The 25,735-nt window shown below is 36.6% G+C and overlaps 1 protein-coding gene across 13 annotated transcripts in view; it reads left to right on the forward strand.

Annotated features, from left to right (window-relative positions):
• PARD3 (par-3 family cell polarity regulator) overlaps positions 1 to 25,735 on the forward strand; it is a 446,166-nt gene that overhangs the window by 200,986 nt on the left and 219,445 nt on the right. For all 13 annotated transcript variants that reach the window (XR_014618202.1, XM_084281998.1, XM_084281993.1 and 10 more), the window contains one exon: positions 23,636 to 23,727. Coding sequence is in view for 12 of the 13 variants with exons in the window: in XM_084281998.1 (XP_084138124.1) it covers positions 23,636 to 23,727 (92 nt within the window). In the remaining variant the exon portion in view is untranslated. The remainder of the gene's footprint in view (positions 1 to 23,635; positions 23,728 to 25,735) is intronic.

Below are 25,735 nucleotides of genomic sequence, written 5' to 3' on the forward strand. Positions count from 1 at the left end.
GCTGGTAACCACACAATGCTGTTTTCCTGCCTTTTTGGACAAAACTATTTAAGCACAAACCTGAAATAAATGTGGTTCCACTGTCTGCTTCAAAGACCACAAGGTTAAAAGTTTTAAGTGTATTAAACCAATTTTGTTAATTGTGTCTATAGAGGATTCTCCCTCGCCCTTGGTGAAGCTTCTTAATTTAAAATTCACATTCTGCTGCATTCTGGCCTTTTAACCAAAGTGTAAATGTGCAAATGATTAGTTGTATCATTGCTGCTTAGAAAGAGATTCTGCATTTATGTTTCAGAAGATAGTACTGGTAGTGCCTGGTATTGATATTTTTAACGGAAAGAAAAAAAGCACTTCTGTGGTCTCATTTTCTCATTTCTTTTCTTCTTCCTGCATGTCTGTTTTGTGATTTGCAATGTATATTTCTACTGGAAAGCTTCTTCCTTTCTTCCTAGGAAAGAAGTGATGCCGTCTCAAAACCCCAGCTCCCCAAATCCCTTTTCTGTTTTATTTTCAGGTGTCTTGATGTCTTTCTTCATGTTCTATCAGAAAGACACCATTTAAAATTGAAAAGTTGTCTCAAATGCATTTTTTTCCCTCTGTTCCTTTCAAATCATAAGAAAATCCAGGGCTGAGAATTTGCTTGATTTTGCTGCCAAGCCAAACTTTTATAACTCTGCATTAGAAGTCAGCCTGGCCTTAGCTAAAGCTTCAAGTTAACTTAATTTTCAGTTAATTTGATTTTCATTTTAGAATTTGCTTGCCTTGAAATGGAAAAATAAGTGCTCTTTTTTATTATTATTTTTTAATAGTCTAATTTTCTTCCTGGTACAATTTTTCTTCTAAACGGCAAATGTTACTTATTTTCAATAAATATTTGTATTACAAGTTTGTAGTGGAAACTGTAGTATTTTCTGCAATAAAACACAATGAGTTACCCAGACAGGAACATGGAATTAGGACTTGTTGCTTCTCACTGTAGTTATTAGGAGAGATTCAGGTAAATCCTTTGGGGTCACGCAAGCCAATTAATTCCAAACAGAACAGAAATAAAGTAAGAGTGCTTATTTTGGGCAAGGGAAGATGACAGATTTTATATGAATGGGAATTTTAAACTAATTTATTCAATTATAGCAGGATGATTATTTTTCCTTCTGTGAATTATTAGTTATAGGAAGATGCTTGCAGAAGAGGGCCAAATTTGACCTGATGATTGTGGAAGAGATAATTCATTTTCCATTGATGTAAATAACAGTCTGTTACTTTTTAAAAACCTTGCATGGGCAACTGATTTTAATGCCATAGTTGCACTTTGCTGTAAAGGTGGATGATGGTACTATATAACTTGGAGTTAATAACTGAATTACATTGAGCAATTTGTCTGTGTTTTTGTTTTATTTGTGGTTTCAAATTTAATCTTGATTTTATTGCTTAAGTATGAGTGTTTTGTTATTTAATGTTGTCCTCTTTAGCTATATTAAGTGGTTAATGTAATTTATAGGTTACTTTGAGAAATGTCGTGATTCTTCATGAAATGACACAACAAGATTTAGTGAGTGCAGCAACTCAGTGAATGGAATTACGTAATGTGACCTAGCTGATGGGATATACCATAAGATTTTAATTTATTTAATTGGTAGAAGGGGAAGAAAAAAGAATATAATAGACCAGCCTTGCCAATTCATTCTTTGACTGATTTGAAAGTAAGTCCATCCTGAATTTATCTTGAAACTACTTGGAGTTGCATCTGACATGGTCAATCTAGATAGCGTCCAGTGCTGGGGAGAGGACGAGGAGAGAGAACAGGTATTAGGTTGGGTAGGAAATCAGGATGTACTAAACAGTTATTTACTTTTGTATGTGTCACATGCAAACCAGGAGAAGCAACGATGTGCCTTTCTTTTAATCTTCTCTTTTTATTTGATCCGATTTAATAAATAAAATTGTTTTTGTAAGACCCAGCAACTAACTGCCAGCTGCCTTGTGGCACTGGTAAGGGTTTTTGCTCAGTCCCAAAGAAGGAAAACTGATTTGTGACTCTCGCTGATGGAAGTTCCATACTCGGGGTATACAAAATTAAAATAAATTCAGCACAGCTAGTGTTTCCATGAGGAAGCAATCGATTGGAAACACATGATGCTAGTGGCACTACAAATATTAATGAACTAAAGATTTCCTGTAATAGACTGCTGTAAAGATTTTGCTTTTGAAATAAATGTTCCTTTTAAGTTCCGATCTTCTGTATGTTATATTTTAAGCATTCCATATTAAGGTATCACTCACTTTCATCCCAGCTGCATGTGATTACTTTAACTTCATTTGGGTTGATTTTTTATACTATATATATTTTTTTCAGCCCAGAGATGGCTATTTTTAAATATGAGCAAAATCAGTTGGCTATTTGCGTTATTTTAGCACATTTGCCACTTAAAGCATTGTTTACTTTCACAGTTAATATTGAGGCCAGCATACATATGTGCAACTATTTCCAAAAGGAAAGAAAAAAAGATATTCTTCAGGCTGTATGTTGTAAACATTCTTACATGCTGTGGAATAAACACCTGTGGAGTGAGGTATTGAATATGAACAAAACCTCTCTGGTCCTACCAATATTTCTTCAGGGTGCTTGGCAGGGAGCCAGTGTTCAGTCACTTTATATCAAAGCTTAATTTCCTCTTCCTCGTGGACACCCTCATTTGTCTTCAAAAATCTTTACTTTCCTAATGCTCAAGAATTCATGATTGCTTATAATTTCAACCCATTTATCCAGAGCGCAGACTAAATTAAATGCCCCAAAAGAAAGCAGTCATATCTGTGAGCATCTCTATTTAAAATTATTGAAACTTAGACTGACTGTTCCATCAAGCCATTTTTATTTATCTTGATTTCCTAGGCAATAATTATAACAACAAAGCGCAGAGTTCAGAAAGTAAGCCCATCAGTATTTCGTCCTTGTAGCTATACTCCATCAATATAAATAGCTCTCTTCGTGAAGACTGTTTTAACTCATCCTCTCATCAGAACTGATGGATTTTGCTGGTGATTTGAAGGTCACTAAAACCAGGCTGCATGCAAAGGCAACATCTGACACCGTCATTCCTGGGCAGGCTAGTGCGTATTGCACGCCCAGAGCAACCATGCTGCCAGTGCACTAGAAATACCAAACTGTTCCTAGCTGCCCACTTCCACAAGCAGTGTTTTAAAGTGCTCTCATTGACATCACATACATATATAAATGTGTGTGTTTATATGTTTAAATGTATCCCTACATCAACTGTAGAGCTGACTTTAGATAAGTGATTTTCCAGTCACCTTCTTAACATTATGCTTATCATGTATAGTATATTCTCCTTGAGTTTTAGAGGAGGAAGTGTCCTGTGTAATTGTTTGCATACTAAAAGGGGTAGTAAAGAATAATGTTTTGTTTTCTTTGACTTTTACTTTGCTTTAGTCCCCTCCAAAACCTGTAGACTCTATGGGTATATACCTACAGCTAGCCTGAAATCATTGTGGTAGTGTAAGGTGCTGGTTTTGATAAATAAGGTAGCAGTATCAATTTAATTCACTTACCAATTTGCAACACTAGTCGTTAGCAGTGTGTTTTAAAAGTAGGAATGATAATTATTTATCTCTATTTTTGATTTTAAGAATATTTTTCAGGAAAAGCTGAACTTAAAGCACACAGCAGTTTCTCAGATTTCAAATTTTGTATTATTTTTCTTTCCCTGTGTTAGTACTGGTAGCCTGAACCATGACGGCTTTGTGTGATTGTGGTGGCTGAAGTCGGGAGACCTGGAGTAAGATTGGAAACCAGCAAAGCTTTTAACGTGGCAAAGTTGAACAATGCTGAACCTCGGAAGCACAGGCTCGCTTCCAGCTGGGGTGTGCAGCCAGAATAGTTTCAGAAAAGAATGCTTCAAAAGTGCTTAAATAACCAATTCATGCTTAGTCCTGTAGTATTATAGATCTGCAAATGGATTCTGTAAGTCACCTCTCTTATCTCATTTACACAGTTATTTTTTTTTTAAATTTTTAATATTTTTTTCCTGAAGACATTAATTTCACAGTGTTGGATAGCTTAATTTTCTTCTCTCATATTTTAGTAGACTGGCAGTGCCGATATCACCACGTCTGACACGTCATTTTTTCTCTGTACAATACGGTGTATTTTGCGGATCTAGTGCAGCAGTAGACTGGCCCAGAAATCACAATCTGGGATTATTGTCTTTGTGTATCCTCAAGGAGTAATATTTTAAAGTCACTGCATCTGTTGGTACTTAAAAGCACGATTTTTACTTTTTATTTTTGCCAGTTTTTACCATCTGTGTGTCTGTTTTTTGGCTCCTTGATTTAATTTTTCAGTTTAATTTCTCAGTTGCAGTGGGATTTCTTTCTCTTTCTCACATGTGCTCTTTTTGACTCATCCATGAACTTGCATTAAAAAAATAGAAATTATTTACAGCAGTTGCATTGTAAAATTCTTGGCCTTCATGATTTGGAGGTTTTTTTAATGATAGCTTTTTATCGAGTCTTTTCTAGTAAATGCACGTCATTTTTGGAAGTGAAATAACTTTTATTACACTTTGTTTAAGTTTTCAAACATTACCTTGGATTAGATTGAAGCATTTTGGCGGGAAAAGCTACCTTGGTCACATTAAACACATTCTAGTCTTTCATACTCGTTTAGTTTTTAATGCTCAGGAGGGAATAATTTTCTTGAGAAATCTGTGTTATAATCATAAACAGACATAATTCAGTAATTTTCTCATGAAACATTGGCTGAAGTTTTGGCGCTAATGACTTGAAACTCACACAAGCAGGAACATTTTTGTTTAAATTCCAAGAAAAATACTAATGAAATATATTATAATAGAAACAAAATACACATACAGTGTTTTACAGACTGTTTTCAATCAAACGGGTGTATCTTCAGTTGATAAATGTCTCATGAATTCAGGCATGTTCTAGCATCTCAAGAATGTACTGATAGAACTCGAGTCATTTTATATGTTTATCCCTGACAAGTTTACAAAAAAAAAGTTACATTATGTAAACAATTTTTAATATACTAGGGTAACTGTTTAGCACATCTATCAAATATTTTGCTTCTGTATTTATTTGTGAATATTGAAAGCTCTGCTGTTCTTATCTTTTCTCCGACATATGCACTGTGCTTCTCACTTGAAATATAATACATTCTTTAAGGTCAAATTTAATGGCTTTTTAAGAAATAAGCAGATGGATTTTTAGCCTTTTTTGAATATTTTTGTAACCAAGTATTTAAAAGTTTATTTTTACCTCCTGGTGTACTTACTTGCTCATAGTTCATTTTCAAACCAGAATATGGACCTGCTTCCTTTTTTAATCTTTTTTTTTTTCTTTTTTCTTTTTTTCTGGTTTCTATTTAATATCTTGCATAGTGCTGCAGAAAATAATGAGTTACATGAAAATATTAGCATTAGAAGGTAAAAACATGTTCCTTTTTATATACGTGGCTCCAACAACCTGTAATATGCTTCTTGTACTGTGTGGTCTGCCTTGATTTATTTTTCTTAGCAATGATGTAGACTATTAAAAGGCCAAAAGAAATACTTTTTTCCCTTGATAAAGCGTTTTTTGAAAGGAAACAGTGCTGTGAAATTCCAAGGAGCAGAATTGGTCGTCTTCTTTTCTATCTGCATATGCTGGTAGATTTTCCTAACTATGTGCTGTAACCCCTTTTTACTGTGTTATGGAACTGGGACCATGTAGTGTTTTTTCACAAACTTATTTGAGCTTTCATTCTCACTCAATTCATGTTGTGTTTTGCTGAAAGGATTTTGTTTTGAAGGAAGAGGAGTATTAGATCCTTGTTTGAAGTTCTCAGTTGTCATAAAATAAATAAATAAATAAATAAACTTCACAATTTTGGATACTTTTCCAGTTTTATTAATAAACATCCAAGAAGACCCTTTTTAAGGGAACCAGGAACGATTAAACTCCATTCTCAAAAATGAGTCCCAAAATTTTCCTTTGCTCTAAGAATTTTATTACTGCCATGTTTACCTTCCTGTTTTCCTGGCAAATGTTCTACTGTTACTGTAAGTAATGGGGAAAACTGACTGAGGAAACCAGTACTCATTTCCCATCATGCTGAGATGTGCACTGTGTTACAACACTGTAACGATGTCCATGCATGAATGGATCTGATTTAGAGATGATAATATGTGATCAAGAGACTGCTGAGCTTTGTTTCCCTGTGTCTTTAATCTTGAAAAGTTGGGAATTTTTGAGAGAAAAAAAATGGAGAAGTTTTTAGACAAAAATAAAAGTCGAGAATAAAAGAGGATTCTTTTGCTACTACAGTTTGTTGTCCATAGGGGTACTTAGAAAATGATGGCTGAAATAATCACCTCTTCTTTCTTTTGTTCCTTGCCTTCTCTGTGGAATACAAGCTGGTCTTGTTTTCTGGTAAGATGGAGTTGTAGGACCATGTAATTAGAATGTGTGTGCCTTGTCCTTTTGGTAGTGTTAGTTTACTTTGGACTGAGAGAACTCAAGCAATGCGAAGAGACGGGCACTTGAAGTGCCAGAGAGCAGTCCATCAGTTTCCAGCGACATCCCGTCCCAACCTGTGTGTTGCTCCTACCTTGAGTCTCAACTGACTTTGTCTTAAGTGCAACCCATAAATGCGCTCAGCTGTGCTTTACTATATATTTTAAAAGGCTCGTGGGAAGCTGGATATAAACTTTCACGCTAGACAGTGACCCGACTGACGCAAACATTGAACTCCTTGAGGAGAGGAGGTGCTCGTTCAGTTCGTTCCCAACACTTGCATTGCAGTCGCTTTCTGCAGTGACGCGTATGGATTGATTTCCATGGCAACACGGCTCTAGCTTGTGCTGCTGTGAATGTGGCTAATGGTAATAGAATTACAGAGTCATTTTAAATCCTGTTATGTTATTAGGTCATCCGAACCATCCTCTTACTATGCATCGAGTTATTCCCTGCAACCTATCTTGTAGTTCTTTGTCTGCACTGCTTTTACTTGTGTTGAGCAGTGGGGATTCTGCCTCTTCCTTGGAGACTTTCACCATCACAATCACTCCACTGAGGATTTTCTTGTGATATTTAGCCTCATTTTACCTACTTTCTCCCAGCTCTATGGATTTATACCATGTGGAACTTCTGCTCTGATCTTCTTACTTTACCTATCAAGCAATTGTAGTTAATCTTTTCTTTCCCCTTTGTCAGAATGTAACTGCTTGCTTCTCGTGCTTTTTAGGGTTTTCATATGCGAAAAAGTGGGTTTCTAAACTGGCTTTTTGACTACCTCATTTTGATAGTGTCTGGTGCTTGGTACTCAGATACTATTTAGATGACCTGGATTGACACAAAGAGCTTCCAGCTTTCCAGTGCTGAGATTGCTTTGCGTATGCACCACTACAGTGCTGTTTTTTATGCATGCGTGTGCGCCCTGCTACATTCGATGCATATAGCAGCGTGTGATGAGTGGGAAGATAAGTTTTTTCTCATAAAGCTCAAGAGGTGCTCCTTAACCATTGCCACAAGTCAGCTGAAGTATGATTTCAGTTTGTCCTGCTCGTTTGCCCAATATAAATGTGGATGGTTGTAGACACCTCTGTTGTCCTGCAGATACACAAGTTGCACACTTCGTCCGCTGTTGTGATGTACTCTCTTTCTAAATCCTTCTTATCTACACTGCTTTTCCACCATGAAGAGAAATAATTTCTAAATCTGTCCAAAGAGAGATACAAGTTATTCTGCTCTACTTTGGACATGGCATGGTCTCTGCTGAGTGTAGCTTGGTCAGATCAGGAATTAGTTTAGAACAGGTAAAAGAAAGTAGATTGCTACACAGCAGGTAGGGAGGTGTTGGAGTGATCTGCTGCTGTCTCACAGGGGTGTCTGCAGATACATGACATCCTTGTTGTACTCTACCTGCTTTCTCAAAAATTGTTGTGAATTAAGTAAGAAAGATGGAAGAATATTGACATCTTTTCAGTAATGTGTTGTTCCCACTGCAACTTCGGCATTCTTACATCATTTTCTTTATTAATATCTTATACAGATGCCCACTTCTTTTGCATTTTATTCATTTACAGAGTAAATAAGTACATATTACATTAATATTCATCCATACTACCCCAAGAGAGTAGAAGACTGGGAATTGCCATTTTAAATTACTTTTAGAGCTAAATGTGCTGCAAAAATATTAATGCTGCAGTAAAATTCAGGTATATTAAATCCACCACACTATTATCGTGTGCTAATTCTTTAATTTGTGGTGACATTTGCTGTTGCTTTTTTTTTTTTTAGAGGTGGTGCTACTTTTTCTAAGATTCTTCCCTTTGAGAATTAGATCAGATTAGATTTCTCAGTATGCATTATCTTACATTTATTCAAGTTTCAATTTCCTCAGTCACCAGGCTTCTCAGTCCACCAGTGTGAAATATATATATCAAAAGTCTCACAAAGCTCATTGATTGTGTTTTAAAAGATTGTTTTAAACCTAAGTTTTATTTCACTAACAAATTTTGTCACTTTATTTTTAACTTGCTTTCCAGATTATTAATTCTTTAGATAATATTATCTTACTGTCAGTTCCTCAGGAAAGCATTAGCTTTTCTATTTTAAAGATTATTTTAATGTTATTTTGTTTCTGTGTGCATAAACAATCTCTTTCTCATTTTCTTTTTCTCTGTTCATTATTGCCTTCAACCTGGTTATATGTAGGGAGAGAGAGACAAGTTCATTTCATTAATTTTATAGATTCTTCTTGCCTGCATTGCCTAGAATCCATGTGTACAAGATATTTATTGAAGTTTTTTTTTTTTTTTAATAAATCAAATTGCAAAAAGGTTATAATTAATATTATTAGAGAACTGTTCTGAGCTTTTACGTAGTTGAGGAACTACGTAAAAGCTCAGAACTTATACTTGTACTTATGTGTTGAGGCACATAAGCCTCAAAAAAAAAATAGTAGGGAACCTGCTGATTACAGTGAATGGAAATTCAGTTTTGAACTCGTGTGTGTTTCTTCCCATGTTTTCTTGTTGTCTTCAAGTCATGTAGTTCTGTGTGAACACCACGAGCTTTGTTAATTTCAACGAGAAACCACAGCCTTTGTCACAGAATATTCCTCTTTATTTATTTATTTTTAACTGACCTTACCTTTATATTGAATCTGTTTTTAATTATAAGGTATAGTGACCCTTGCATCTTTCTTCAAAGGTTCACTGTCTAGTCTCTTTAAAAATTGGTTTATGTGATGACAAACTAGATAATTTTCTCCTTCCCAGCTATTAAGGTGTATTGGTACAGCCAGCATTGTCCTTGCTTAAATTCTCTGGCATTAGAGGAAGTACAAAATGTCCTCCAGTCCTAATGACATCTAACCTGACTTTCCAAGGACAAGGCAGAAGCTTGTTGGCAAATTGCTTGAGTTATCTCTTGGAGTTCTTTCAGTGTCTTCTGAAATAGCCAAAACGGTAGCTGTAACAAGTTACTAGTGTTGTTCAGCTAGCTAGGCTGAAAATGGATGTCTCTTGTGAAACTGGAAGTGGAAGTGATCGAAGATCCTGCCCAGATATGCAGTGGAAGAAGAACTCAACACAGTTTGGTTTCTAAAGTTACTTCTTTCTGAAACCCTTGAATTTGCTGCTGCTTCAAGTTTCTTCAAGCTTTCCCTTCTTATCTTGTGTGCTTGGTTTTTCATAGGTTTTATTTTATTTTATTTTTTCCCATTTTTACATGAAATTGGCATAAAGAGGTAAACAAACAAACAAACAAAAAACACATTCAAAAAACCACATTGCTTCAGGAAGACCTTAGACAGGCCTGGCTTCATTGACTGCCTTATCTGGGCTTTGAATATGCTTTACAGAAACTGGATAACAAGCTCCTATATGTTTGGAAACCTACAACTTGGCATTACCTTGTTTATAACTGACTAAGTGGCACCTAAGGAAACCATACGTCAAAATTAAAGTGTTTCAATGTGGGGTTTAACAATGCCAATCCCCTTTAAATCCTAATTGACACGAGTAGTTCTGATTTTGGAATCTAGTTCCTCCAAATGCTATGGAGGAACTAGATAGCATTATTAACTAGATTGCATAACTATGCAATGTTAACCTTTAAAAGAGTGTTTATGTAGACAGCTGAATATTAAATCCTATGACTTTCTAATGAAGAGAGGCACTTTGTCACATGGCTCTGTAAGAGGTATATGACTTTTAACATGCTTTTGCCTCTGCTTTTTGGGATGAAAAGAGATTCAACCACTAAATGTGTTGCTTCCTTCTCTCCCTCCCCCCTTCTGTTTATGCATCTCTTATTTTTTAATGAACTCAGGAGATGGCCACAAAAGCCTTGTGGTGTCTCTGTCTTAATTTGATGTTGTCTAAGGAAGATGGTGGAATCTGAGTAATCTGTGTGAAGTTGTTTAGATAAATAGTTCTGTGGTGACAAATGAAATTCTGCTGTAAATTAGAAATCGTGAAAGAGGAAAACACATTATGGAAAATAGGTCAGCAGTATACAAGGGCAAGAGGGATTTATTCCTGGAAAGCATGCTTGTTTTGAAGACGGTAAGTGCTGAGATGGCAACTTCAGTAAAAGGGACACAATTATTTAGATTAGTTGCAAATGAGTAGGATTTAGGAGGAGGCAGTGGGAGAGGGATGAGATTTGGCATAGAGCAGTGCAAGTTACTGGATGTGGGAGGGTACTTTGAGCTATACGCTAAACAGCAGATGAACGGTATGCCTCCAAACAAAGGTCTGAGGCCACACTGCTAGAGATGTTTTAAGTCCCTTTTCACAAGAGAAGCAGTCTTGGCCGTGCTTTGCTTCCTCCCTTGTGTCTTTGTAAGCTTTTATGAGACTGTTAATTAGACTGAACTGGATCAGCCGGGGAAACGTAACCAATTAAAATTGTTTTTATTAAACATTAATTTTAATTTAGACCTTTTGTCTAGTGACACAAATGCTTGAATAAGCAGAAAGAAGAAGGTGGACAGAGGGATCCAGGGATGAGGATGACCAGCTGGGGAGGGGAAGAAATGAGTCTGCCTCTTTCAGCAGAGCCTGTGGTTTGCACTGACCTCACAGCTTAACAAAGCATCAGGAGGCTGAGATGTTATTATGAACAACACAATGGAAATACAATTGCCTGAAAATATTGCATCTCCATCTTCATCACGTGTTTTGTAAGAGCTTTGCGTGACAGAGAGCAATTTGCATGCTGGGCTCATATTAGGACCCCACCGCTCAGAGAGAGCTTGTACTTTTCCCAATATCTATCTCTCTAGTCACCAGCCTCCTTTGTGAAAGCTGTGTGCTAACCTGACCAGTCAATGACTTCATTGTCTGACATGAAGAATCTAGATGTTTCTTGTTGTTTTCAGAAATTTCCCTAGGGCTATTTTACTTTCAAAGTGCCATTTCAGTTTCTGTCCTTGTTGGTTGACTCCAGTGGTACTGGTGAATATTTTGTATTTTTCTGAAGATAAGGCTCTGGCTATCTCAAAGAGATGACCTCAAACTGAAAACATCTAAGGCTGGAGATGAGCCTGAAAAAGATAGAAAGGAATCTTCTGTGCCTCAGTTTCCTCGAAAGAAGAAGAAAATTGAGAATAACTTTTAATTTGCATCCGGAGGGTGCAATGAAGCTAAAGTCATTATTGTCCACAAAGTGCTTTTGCCATACTGTGCTGGAAGGCACTACAGAAGTACTGAGTACTATTTATTTTAGTTTTGATTTAATGCTTTTGATTAAAAAATTAATAAAATTGTCATAGACCAGATTGTAACCCTGTAGGCACTTGAAATGGAGCATTCGTAAATGAAGCATTTACTGAGAAGTTTGAAATTGTTTTTCATGTTGACTTCAGCAAAACAAATTGAGCAAAGAAAGTGAAAAATGCTATAGTATTTTCCGTTATTAAAATAGTGAATTTGTTTGGTGCCTTAGGTAAAATCCACGTAGTGCAAAAGACCAAAAAAAAAAAAAAAAGCTTCAGTGTAACACAGAAGCCCAACTGAAAAAATTTTAGTGGAGTTTCTAGGTGAAGGATGAGGTGGAATGCTAAAAGTGGCATGCTACTCTGCTGTTCTGGAAAAGAGAAGTACAAGATGAAACTGCAAATGGTAAAATCTCATGACTAAAATTTTGCCCAGCACCTAAGAGACTGGGAGAGCAGGCTTGCATGCCCTGTGCTTCTGCAGTGAGGCCGAGCACCCCACACTGTTGCAGGGGGTTGATGCTTTGGCTCTCTTCTGCTGCATGGCCATGCCCCTGAGGAGCTGTGCTGGCCTCTGGGGTCTTGCCTGTTTGTTTGTTTGTTTGTTTGTTTTTTTTTTTTTTTTTAACACAGAAGACCTTTAATACAGATGCATGGGTATTGTTTCATTGCAGCAATGACAATTTGCATTTTGACTTTAAAAAAAGTCAAGAATCAAAACTATTTGTTACCAAATCCTAGCAGATTAGAACTAACAATAAATCCCTATAAATGAGAGGAGAACCATGTACTTTCCTTTAAGCAAAATGATAAAATCATATAATTATGTTTTTCCAACTCTTTGGGCTAAGTTAACTGGGTGATTTTTAGTAACACAAAAGCTAAACCTTTGAAAGTTAGGTTTCCTAAATTAGATGAAATTCAAAGTTAAGAATACATGCCAACTTTAAACTCCCACTGATGTCAGGACTTTTATCGTCTTGGTAAACATTTATTGTATTTTAATAGCCTTTTTAAAAAGCAAACTCTTTAATAAACAGTCTGATGTCATCTCTTAACAGTCTTGTGGCATGCTGAGAAAAATATCCAGAATCGAATTTTGTTATTAAAATGCCCATGTGAGTAAAGTGATGTTTTGTGTGACAGAGAACAGAGTGCTACTCTTTTAGTTTGCCTCTAAATTGACTCTACGTTCAGTACTCAAGGGGGTCGAACTGTTCTGTACTTAGCTGAAGCTAGTGAAATCCTTGCATGCTGATACAGATCTGCAAATCAAGCAACAAGGGACTATTTCAGATTAAAAAAAGAAAAAAAGAAACGAATAAGGATAAAAGAGCTATGAGACCTGTTTGAAAATTGCCTAATGACAAATTCAAGTTGCTAAATAAGAAATGCTTTTTGTGTCTTAAAAAAAAAAATCCTCAGAAGGATGAAAATCATGGTCTTTGAAAAGGTGAGGTGAATAGTAATATATTCAGGAACATTACAGGGGAAATGTGAAATGATTTATGCAGAATTTTCTCCTTTCCTTTGTCTCAATATCAAGGGGAAACTATGTGACTCATCTATAATACATCTCTGCAGAAATCTTTCAGATCTCTAAACTTATAGGTGGAGGCATGGACATTTATTTTTCTGCAGGGGAAAAAACTGTGTCCCAGTTTCATATATTCATTGTCATTTTTTTGGCTTTTAAAAATCACACAGTATTTAATGACTTTTTTTTTTTTTTTTTTTAATTACATACAGAATAAGCTAACTTGTCAGATTAAAGGAAAAAGTATTTAAAATTCTGTTGTTCTACATTAGTTACAAGCAGGTGAACTCAGTGTGGCTCTATTTTTAGGAGAACTAATGGACATGCCTAACCTGACCTACTTCAGACTACTCAACAGAAAAAACAAACACACTGTCGTTGTACCCATGCAGAGTACCTTATTTCTTCTTCAAGAACAAAATACTGTCATTATTGTTGTGGCCTTCTAAATATGTATATATATTTAGAACCTAACAAATACGTAGATTTGTTTCCTGGATGCCATAGTAACTCCCTGTGTTAGAGGTATATTGTAGTGTTGTTTTTTTTTTTTTCTTCTTCTTTCTAGAAATGTCAACTTCTCCATGTAAAATGAATGTTTTTGTTGTTTGCTGGTCATGAAATCGCACATGGAATTGTGGAGGCAGAAGAACTCAAGTTCTTAAAGAAAACAGTACATCATGCTATAAAAAAATTACTCCCGTCATGAAATAGTTCAAATGAAGTACCTTCTGCCAATGCAGGGGTGATTTTTTTCTGTATATGTAGGTCTTGTGAGTTACTCAGAGGTGGTGATGGTACATAGATACATAGGTTCGTAGATATGTAGGTTCATAGATACATATGTATGTATTAGCATGAGGAAAGATAAAATAAATGGCATGGGATGCCATAAATCAAAAGAGGATTTGTTACATGACAAGTGCCACATTCATGTTGGCTCACCATGCCGGGATGTCTCTGTACATGAGGTAATCCTTGTGTTAATCAAGGTAGGTGATAAAAGAGCCTGCACAAAATGAGGCCTGGCCTTTGGGCTAAGTTTTCCAGGGGAATTTGATTACATGCTGACCTATAATTGCAGCCTTGTTTCAAATAACGGTGATAACTATTTCAATTAAAAATATTTCCTATGACTTCGACGTCAAAGTATGACTTTGAATCTGTCTTTAATATGAACTCTAGTATTTGCTTTACACTGATCTTGGTGGTCTCTGTGTCAGTCTGTGAATCATACAGAAAAAGTATAAAATTTCAGAGATTCAAACATGGAAATAGCCGGTAGATAAGGCTTATATAAAACAAACAAAGAATATAGACTTTCGTCTGTGAAACTTTTATTCTATAGATATGTTTTGAATCCTGAGAGAAAACAGAAACCGGAATAAAAACTGTAACCAGGCAGTTACATGAAATGAACCCATTTTATTTTTAGGACAACAATCAATCTGAGGTAATTTGATACAGTTTTACATAGATCTATAAGATAAGTATGTCTCTTTCTGATACAGTGCAAATTTCTATAATTTGTTATTGATCAGATCTTCAAAAGCTCTTTAGATGCTTTAGTTAATATTGAAAGTTAATATTCCACATTTTACATATTTCAAATATTTACCTCAGGAGAGAGTAGTACTTTCTGCTTCCATCTAACCTTTTGGTTGACTTTCTATCATCAGACTGCTTTCTAAAACCTCATTTCAGTGGGCTCACCAATAGGCGGCACTATTGGCACTGAAATGCCCATCAGGTCATACCCAACCTTGGCTGGGCGTTTTTGCTCACAGGTTGCTCTGTAAGTGAACTGTCTCACAAATAAATTAGGTAATGAAATGTCTTGAATTTTGTAATCCTTCAGATGCTTTGCATCTAACAAAAAGCTTAAAAAATAGGTTGTGAACTGCAAATGTTAGCTGGTGATCAGAGAACGAAGAGGTGAAGCTCATCTGGTATCTTCCAGCAAGAAGAGGCGTTTTGTGGCTCAACATCCTAAAATGCTGCTGAGACATTTAAGATCTGTTTTAATGGTATTGCTTTTAGAAGTACCTTATCCAAAATCTCAAAGCTGTTTTGCAAAACTGGAGTATTATCCCCAACATACTACTAATGAAACACGCTTTTAAGTGATTTTTGACACTATAGTTTAGCAAAACAGTGCAGAAGTTGAGAAAAGACACAATGTTCTCTTCATCCTGAGTCTGTCTTTGATATAATAAATAGACTATCAAGATGTTATAAGTTTAAATTTGGGAACAATTTACCCATTTATAAGTGAACAGAAATTCAGAGCATTGAATTATTATAATATTTTCTAATATGCTCTGACTATTATGACAGTACATATTATTTGTGGGATTAGAGCTGCTGCAAAATGACATATCACAAAATAGTTCCTGTGCTACAATAGCACTAGTCTTCTTTGAAAAGTCCCTTAAATATGGTCTGGTTGGAAGAACTACACATCTTTTTTATCCACTTGATACTTGTCATCCGTAGAGGAACCGTGCTTTATGAATTTGTTACAGTAGCTATCAAATTACAGTAAAAATAAATTAGTAGATTACAGCATACCTTCTCACTCTGCCAAGCACCTTGCACTGCCAGTAGTCCTGGAGACATCACTGAAACGTTGTAGAGCAGGATGCTGCTTGGTAAAGGGAATACTAATGTAGTTTTCACCCAAATGTTGAATGCAATTTATGAAATATAATTACAGTGCACACTGAGAAATCATAGAATCACAGAATGGCTTGGGTTGGAAGGTGAACCATGAAGGTCATGTAGTTCTAACCCCTCTGCCATGAGCAGGGTCACCTCCCACCAGATCAGATTGGCCAAAGCCTCGTCCAGCCTGGCCTTAGCTCCATGGATGGGGCATCCACAGCTTCTCTGGGGAGCCTGTGCCAGTGCCTCACCACCCTCTGAGTGAAGGATTTCCTCCTAATATCTAATCTAAATCTCCCATCTTTTAGTTTACATTTGAGAATTAGCAATGCTTTAGCCATTTTCTTTGTCTGATTCCATTTTGTGCCCTTTCCCTTGTACAGTTTTGCTGAGTTACTTCAGTATTTGCAAAATCTTTAATTTTGCAATATTCTTTCTCTGATGGTAGGCATAGACCGTTTAGCAACATTAATTCATGCAAACATGTTTGATCAGTAACAATGACAAAAAAGAGTTTAATGCATTTCTTAATGCTTGTTCCTGAGGTATCACTGTAGGGTCATGGTAAAGCCCCTTTCTTTAGAGAAAGAGCCACAGCAGCAGGTACGATTGGCTGGCTGTGCCACAGGAAGGTCAGAGGGCAGCCTGCAGTGTGTGCTGCAGAGCTGGTGCTTGGCAGGGTTGCTCAGTGCCTATTCATGTTTGTCTGGTTCTCATTTCTGTTTGTATGCTTTTTATTGAGGAGCACGGGAGGATTTGGTGAATGCTCCATCAAACTAAAATTTTTGCTGCAAACTTTCTGTTCATTTTTAAATTTAAGAATTTTAATAATGTACAATAGTGGAGGCAAACATCCCTAAGACATATTTTGCTACAGATTTGTTATTTATTTATTTATTTTTTACTCTAAAGAAGTAAATCAGCAATATACCTCAAGTTAAATTCTCTAGTGAGAAAACCTTTTGTCTAACCCACTAAAACTCTTTGAGGGCTCTCGTGTATGTCAGTGCTGTCTGCACCACCATTTATAAAAAAGAATTAACAGACAGCTGTGTATAATCACTGAAAGGGTTTTTTAGTGAAAGCTACTTTAAATGGTAACCATTATTTGTGTTGTGCTTCTGTAGTTATCATTGCTATATGTGTTATAGAAATGTACATGGTGTAATTGTTACAGAATAGGTGAATATGACTTCAGTGAGATATCACAGATTTTTGAGCCCCAAAGGGCCCCCCAGGACTTCAGTAAACCTCTAAACAAATACATGTTACAAAATAATTGAGGTACTTCAGGGCTTGTCCAGTTTTTTTTAGTATTACAAGACTTTAAATACATGTTTTAAGACAAGTCATTAGGCATGAAATGAAATGGTAGTTAGTCAAAACTGAATCAAGTGTTGTACAAGCTTGTCAAAGGGAGGTTGTATCAAACTAATTATCTTCGCTATCTGGTGTTTTGTTTCTTTTGGACAAAAACAAATAAAATACATCTCTCTTATACCTGTATAAACATTTCCTTCTAAGGCATTTTGCAATAGAAATCATGCCATCGTGAAGCCAGGCAGTTTTAAGGCTCAGCTTGATCCGTTTATTAAATGGGAAATAAGAGATGATTGCTTGTGATAGCAGGGGATGAATTTGATATTCATCAGGAGACCCAGGAAATCCCTTCCATTCTGTGCTACTCTGTGTCTATGTGATATCTATTTAGTGATTTGACTGTGCAAGGCAAATTTCATTTTGGAGTAGTGAGGCATATAGAAACTATGTGAATATTGCCATTTCCAATTGTGGGGTGACCCTGCTGCACAAGGGTGTGAACAACACAGGATTGACTGACATGTTATAAGAATAATCTCTATAAAAAAAAAAAAAATCAGCTGATTTTGTTGTTTTGTGTTTTAAGTGGATGATGATTTAATATAAGGTTTCTCCCTCTCTTCTCTCTCCCTGGGTTGCTGATAATAGCAGTGCACCTCGTATAGAACTGTTGTGGATTACACAAAGCTCTTATCTAATTATAGGTGCATGTATATGTTTGTGTGCAAGAGGGAGAAACCCTACTTTTTATTCAATAACTTTTGTTTTTTCCCCATGTGATCTTTGTAACCGTTCTTCAGATTTGATTGAAAATTGCCCTTCTCTGGAGATTTGGCCAGTTAATCAAGAAGTGAGAACATTAGCACAAAAGCCTGATGCTGGTATATTTGTGCTAGTTAAGACAGAGGAAATAGGTCCCTTAGGAGCTGTTTCCTATCAAGCCTGATCATACAGAGAGAGAACCTACTTTATGTTGCAAGGACCAAACAAACATTTATAAAATGTGGCTGCCAGGAGACTAATAGCAAATATGGTCTCTTCTTCCATAATCATTACAGAGAAGAGCAAGAGAATAAAAGGGGGAAGATGAAGGGAAGGGCATGTTTTAATAACATAAGCATTGTTTTTGTTGTGTCCCAGCTGGGGAAAAAATACTGGTATGCGGTCTTTTGGGAGCTTTTCTTTATTGATAATGTATCCTTCTCTACATTAAAATCTGAAGTATCTGTTGAAGTTTTATACTGTTCTTTTTTGTTCAGTATTCACGATGCTTGAGTTCACTACACTAGGATTTAAAACATAAATGTTAGAAAACAAACAAGCTGGACTGCTCCTCCCAAAACACAGAGGCCGTGTATTGCAAGGCTTCTGTTTGTAGAGGTGTGTATGTCAGACACATTTATCATACGCTGTTCACGCTGGCAGCTCTGCCTGTTTGCCCTAATGGTGGCAATTCCTCGCCATTTCAGGACCCTGCTTTCTGTTGATAACGCTAGGAGAAAAGCTGAAAGTGCTGTGTGATGAGACCAGCCAACCCACGTGAAAATACTTCTCTGCAGTTACTGTGCAGACTACTAAAAATACAAAATGGGTTTAATTATGTTGTAAAAGACTGTTTATTGTATAGCCCTCGTGTACCCATGTCAACCCATCTTGTTGTCGAGCTGTTAACAACAACTCATCTTGTTGTCGAGTTGGAGAAAAAATTGCTTTGTGTACAGTGAGAACAGATTTACTACAGCTTACAGCTAAATTTCCCAGGTATTCTCTTCTCACTGAAAACCTTCAAGTCTTTGCCACCGCAGGCTGATGAGGCTGCCCAAAGCTTTCTTTTTCCCTCACACGGATGTGGTGGTGCAGCTGGGATGGCGGTGATGTTGGCTGGCGTCTGCTATGGGCTGCGGCCAGGCCTGGATACTGAACGCCCCTTCTGACAAGGTGGAGGATTAAGCCGTCTAAATTAAGTGTAAGTTAACAGGAAAATCAGGGTAGGAAGGCACAGGCTTGGCAGAGGGAGCCTGTAATTGGAGGTGCAGAAGCCAGAGTAATGAATTTAATGCTGTAGGTTGCAGAAGTGAACAAGGAAAACGTGCAGAAAGGAGATTGGTAGCGAAACCTTAGCACAGCTCCATGGACATACTGTGAAAATCTTCACGTACAGCTCCCCTTTCTTTAATGTTATCTTGGATTTGTTCAGTGCACGAGACAGTTGCTGTTTGCATAACAAGTGACTGTTCAGTTTTTTTCCTCTTACTCTAGTCAGCATTGCAGGCCTTCCTCTACGGTGTTCAAACCACTTGAAAACAGAGCTACTCTTTTTCTTTTTACTCTTTTCTTGCCCCTGTCACTAAAATATCCAATCACTTTCTGAACGACAATGAAATAGTTCTTGTTTCACTCTGAATTGGGGGAAGAAAAACCACAACTTTCACTCCCTTCTTTTGGTTATTGATAGAATGGAGAACTTGCTATCAAATTAGAGATCTGGGCTTTAAGTGTTCAGAGAAGACGTATGTATACATAACCCTTATATGTCTTAGAGCCTGTTTCCCATTGTATGTGGCTGAAGTAGATGTGGCAGCACCTACCTGCCTGGAGGTGAAGAATGCACCAGTGAAATGTGGAGAAATATAAGTGAAGGGCTAACTTTATTCAGACTCCATAGCTGCTGTTGAGTTTTCTGCAGGTACTTGTCAAAAGAAGAGCTTCAGAAGGGAAGGTGAAGAAGGAAAATGAAATAGATTTGCTTATGTTTTTGGAGAGGCCATAAGAATTGCATAGAACAGCACAGATGTGTGGAAGAGTGCTTGTTTGAAAATAAAGAAGTGACCGGTGGTGACTTCATTGCTGGAAGTATTAACTGTTATAAGACAGCAGTTTTGGACAGATGCAGCTTAAAGTAGGAATAAGTCTTTGAAATCCCTAATTCTCTTAACCTACTTTATTATTATTATTATTATTATTATTATTATTATTATTATTATTATTATTATTATTATTATTATTATTATTATTAAGATTTTTTTTTAAAGCCATTGTTCAAGGTCATAAATATATTGTTTAACCTCTGTCTTAGTAGCCTAAATATATGGCATATGAGCTTTATGGAAAGTTGCATCCGAATCTTGTGGCACAGCAAGACTCTGGTGGCTCTGGGTGAGTCACCTCAGTTCACGGCGAAAGGGAACTGATGGCATTTTGTACTGAACGCATTAGGTACATAGAAGTACATTGGAAAAGGTGCTTTAAATTTATCTTGGTGCTCTAAAAATGAAATTACCTTTATTTACTTTATTTCAATTTTGGAAAAATAAATCACTGTCTTTAGTGGCTGCTTGTTAATTTCATGAGAAACTGTACCTTTTGATATAACAGGTATTGGTGATGCATAGAGATAAAGAAACCTTAGGAGTTTGCTCAAATCACCTATTTCTGAAAAATGTCTGCAGTAATATCTATCTGGGCTCTGAGAATCTTTCTTGCTCTTCTAAATGTCCTTTTCCTTGGTTTACCTTGTGATAGCACGTACAGGTGGAATTTGCCTTTCAAAAGAAAACTACTTTCCAAATAAAGAAATAATTGCTAGATGCAGCGATTTTCACAGCTAGTTACTTTTCGTAGTAAATCAGAATTTTAAGTCAAATCCCTCTGCAGGTGTCCAATTTTTCTCTCCGTTCACTTCAATGTAAATCAAAATCTGTGTTATTTTGAGAAGAAAAGAGTGCCTGATTACTGTAATATTAAAGATTTTTAAAAGGATACATCATGCATCTGTTGATTATGGCAGTACTTTAGTTAGGGCTGTGATTCCTCCTCTGAGCACCTATTTACAGGCACATACATGTTGTTGATACAGATCTGTCTGCTGCCCGGGAGAAGCCAGACACAGGCAAGTGGGAGCCGCTTTTTCTTAATTGCTTGGATAACTGACAGTGTGTCTGGTCCAAAACTGACTGTGTTTATAATTCTCGAAAGAAAGGCACAAAGCGAAATGTGGTCGTGCCAGATAGCTTGTGGTTTGCAGATTTTGATGTGTCACATCCTAATTTTAAAAGATAGGCTCTAGCAGCAGGCAGGTAAGTTGGCTGTGGTCTTCATCCTGGGTCAGGCAGGGGGTGCTTCTGCTGTGGCAGAAGAAACCTCTTGAAGAGATAGAAAATGCAAAGAGTGGAATGGTTTAAGTACAAGCCAATAATTAGGAGGCTCTGGGAATGAGAGCAGGGATGCTATCAAGTCTGTTGTGCACACTGGGCTGTAACTCTGCTCTGCATACCAAACACCAAAGGAGGACTGGGTCTATCAAGAGCAAGTCCAAAGGAAGACCCCCAAAACTAAGTAGGACAAGAGGAAGTTTGCACACATACAGACACTTTAAAATAGTCAAGGGAAACATATGGGTTTGAAGGGTGCTACAACGTAGGACCCAAGAAGTACTAGATGAATGATGCTTATATGGCAAATACATCGATGTGTTTGCTAAAATGACACAATACAAAGCCAGTCTTGTTGTTGTTGTTGTTAGTGGGGGTGTATCCCTGTAGGATGTTATTTCAGTTTTTCTTAAATGTGTACATATGAATTGTGTGTTTGCTTGAAAAGCCTGCACAAAGAAAATTGCCAAAAACGCTGCATTAAGAAAATAACATTTGGGTTGGCTTCTTAATATAGCTGAGATACGAAATTGTATTTTTTCAGCAACTCTGATTTTAGACTTACAGGTAATAACTCCACTGCAAAATAAATACTTACATAGGTCTCTATAATCACCAGTGTCCCTAACTTCAAACCAAGAAACCCACAACAAGGTTCTGTAAGATGCTGTAAGAAACAGGGTGAAACACTTCTTTGTAATGGGAAACTACTGCAAATGTTCTGGTTTCCCTATCATCTGTTTCTTTCTTTTTTTTTTTTTTTTTCTCCACCCAAACTGTATGTAACCTTATAATTGCAATGAAGATTTGAATATTTATTTAATTTTAACCTTTATTCCTTGTACTCAGTTGTACATACAGAACTTCACCTGAAATCAGTAAATACAGAAGTATAAACATTAGCTTATGACATATTTATGAATTTTATGGGTTATCATTTATAGTGGGTTTATAAGCAACTTCTGCTATATGGAAATATTTTATTTTGAGTTCTTGTTTGCGTTCATAATGTAGTTCTAGGTAGGTTCAAGATGCTGGTTAACCTTTGAAATGTATTACTTGCCTAGTGCTTAACAGAGATAGATGACGAAGAAGTGCATATTAAAGCCTCTCAAAACACAGGATCATCAATCTTCAAGTAGCTCGGCTTCATGCAGCGTGCTGCTATCCAGGATGCATAAGGCATATCTACAGCTCATGGAAGCCTGCTGTAGCCAGCCTCCTGCTTTTGCAGACTCTCAGTGGAAATGTCAATTGGACATTACCAACTGCCTCTGCCTTGCTTTAATATCTCTTCAATAATTTAATATATTGTCTGACACTGTGTGCTGAACTCATAACCTATCGCTTATTATTTTATTGACTTGATTGCTCTGACTCTAGAATTTCAGTCTGTGTTTGAATCCTACCGCTCACACTTTGTCATATTTTCTCCTTGGTCATACAGGTAATTAAAACCATAAGCTTATAATGAGTGACATAGCCATAATAGGAATGGTTGTCGGTCATCTTACTGGTAGTCCTTGAATTACCCTGGCCTAAATTTGTACGTACAGCATTCCCGACTTTGACATGAAAATTATACATTCGGTGAATAATGCATGTACTTTTTGGAAAGTCAAATTAAAAACAAAATCAATTGGTTAGCATTAAAGCCTCATGTAACTCTTTGATGTCAGCCATTCCTGGCATGCCATTAATAATGGGCTGCGATAAAATGTTTAAAGAGGTCTTGGTACTTTATAGAATTACATGAGCCACAGTTTCTTCTACTGTTCTTAACTTTGCAAAGGAACCTCAGTGAGCTGCCTTGCGTCTTTGTTGGATTTCCCAGTAACCTTCCTGGAGAGAGCTCTGAAGGAGTTTGCACCCACACTGCTGGCTGTCGGATGCTTTTCCGTCTTAACTTGTGTGCCTTCAAAAAAATACTGCCTCTGATAGCTTCTGAAGCATTGATTTTACACATGTAGCAAAGTTAAGATATAAAACGGACTAAACTGTAAATATCATTACAAAAAAGTGTAAAGTGATGAAAACAATTTACAGCAGTTTCAGGTAGCAACAGAAAAGATTTTTCATAGTTGTGGCAGCACGCATTTCTGCTGTCACTGCGGAGACTGCCTTCATTTAAAAATGGGAAAATGGTATTATTACAATAAGTGAAACTATTGAAGCTAGATTTAATTTTCTTCATTTCTTTATTTTTTATTTACTGTCTAGGATGAGGATCGAACAGAGGAGGACAATAGCAGAGTTGAGCCTGTTGGACATGCAGACACTGGTTTGGAAAACGCGACCAATTTTTCCCTGGAGTAAGTTACTGGCAGAACACATTGTTTTAATGATGAGTCTTGGGGCTGAACACAGACTAGCAAAAAACTCAGAATAATATGAGTTATACTGTTCTTAAGCAAGCAGGACAGCCTTTTTTAGGTCATATGTAGTTTTGTTTTTATGCAGTTTTCTCCATGCACCCTTTCAAGGCAGTCTTTAAGCGCTTTAAAAAAGCCTGTCTCAAGGATGCACACTGGACGCTTGGCGTTTCTAAGTGCTGATGCTAACTGCTGATTTTCTGCTTCAGAGAAGATGCTTATGTGATGGAACTCAGAAAACTTGGCAGAAGGAATAGGGTCAGTGCTAGCACAAATAAATCAACAGGAAAGAATTTCAAAGAGGAAATTCTTAATACCTGTCAGCAGTTCGCAGTCTGCTCAAAAGACAGATGTATGTGGGGTCTCATAAGTTACATAGTCAAATGCTTATAATTTCTGAATGGATCAAAACTTATGTTGTTTAGGACTGGGAAATTCCTATTTTTTAAAATTCAATAAAGGATATTTTGTTTCATCACAAGATACAGCAAGCATTTCATCGCACAGAACTGAGCCATACCTCACTATGGAATTAATGAGAAAATATCTCTTCTACCCTTAAATTAGACCTTTAAAATTGATTAGAATTAATTTTGAAATAAAAATAAATCTTTTGCTCATATTACTTCTGAATTAACTTATAAATTAGGTACAGGGGGGTTAAATGTTAGATAAAGATCATAGTGACATCTATTAAGCAATACACACTGAGTTTTACTCCATTCCATTTGCAAAAGCAATTGTAAATTCAAAATGCTGCCTGCTAAATAGAGTTTACAGAACTTCTGTCAAATTGAATGCTTCTTGGTGTTGCTTTTAACTAACTCACTGGCTTTTCATCATATGCTGCTTCATTCTTCTCTGTTTTGATATCATACTTTGTGTGTTTGTTTGAAGTACTTGGCTCGAAGTCATGAGAAAATCTGTGTGAGAAGCAGGATTGAAACAATATCTCGTAGGAAGGGATCATTCCTTTTCATTTTCCATTTTACAGAGCTTAACATTTGAATTTGGAATGGAGTTTTGTAAGAAAAACAGTAGAAGAAAAATGAGTATGTAGGCCTAGTGCATATATTGGAAAAAAGGAAGGATAGTGGCTCAAGCAATAGGACAAGTTAAATGGTGCAGTCTGCTTATAAAAACTGATGTTCTTTTGTTTAAGCAGGTTTTCCCCTTAGGACATTTCCCAGTGAATCCCATGGATTTTACTTGTTCTCTTCCTTAGCTCTCAGTTTTTCTCAGGAAAGTCAGAAAAAATGATCATAGGGGGCCACAGGCAAACCAACAGTAGATGCATTTTCGTAGACCTTTTTGGGGTGAGAGACTTCTCTTGTTTCCTGTGAGCTGATTTGCATGAAAGTTAACGAAAATTTAGCGTTAATGAACAGTGAGAAAGAAATGAATTCAGCCTGTGCAGAAACTAGGACAGGAAACATTACCAAGTGCTGTAATGCTATCAGTCTTAAAAAGTTTATCGGGAGCTGAAGAATAATACTTTTCTGGCTGCTGTCTCTCAGCTCTCCTACACTTTCAATACTTTATTGAGCTAAACAATGGTAACAGGGATAGAGAAATTCCATTGTGTCATTTCAAAAATGAGTCAAAACCAGACCTAAATTGGGGCATAAAACAAATGTGAGGCCTACCTTAAGAATATTAAAAAAAAAAAAAAAAAAAAAAAAAGTGGAACAAATGTAGAACAAACTGGATTACAGGATTTTTGTTGACTTCCTAACAAAATGTGGTCTGGTTATTCTCAGATTCCAGATTAAGCATGGCAAGCTTTTGTGATGGGCCACCATATCATCAAGAGCCTATTGAAGGAAGTAGAAAATCTTTTACTGCTATCAGAGGGCATTGGTCTTGCTCCATTTCTAGATTAAGTTTGATTTGTATGCTTATTAAAAACAAACTTCTCAAAAATGTGTGTATGTATAATACATATGTA

Source organism: Netta rufina (assembly GCF_964035555.1).
Source record: "Netta rufina genome assembly, chromosome: 2".
In the NCBI taxonomy this organism is placed as follows: Eukaryota; Metazoa; Chordata; class Aves; order Anseriformes; family Anatidae; genus Netta; species Netta rufina.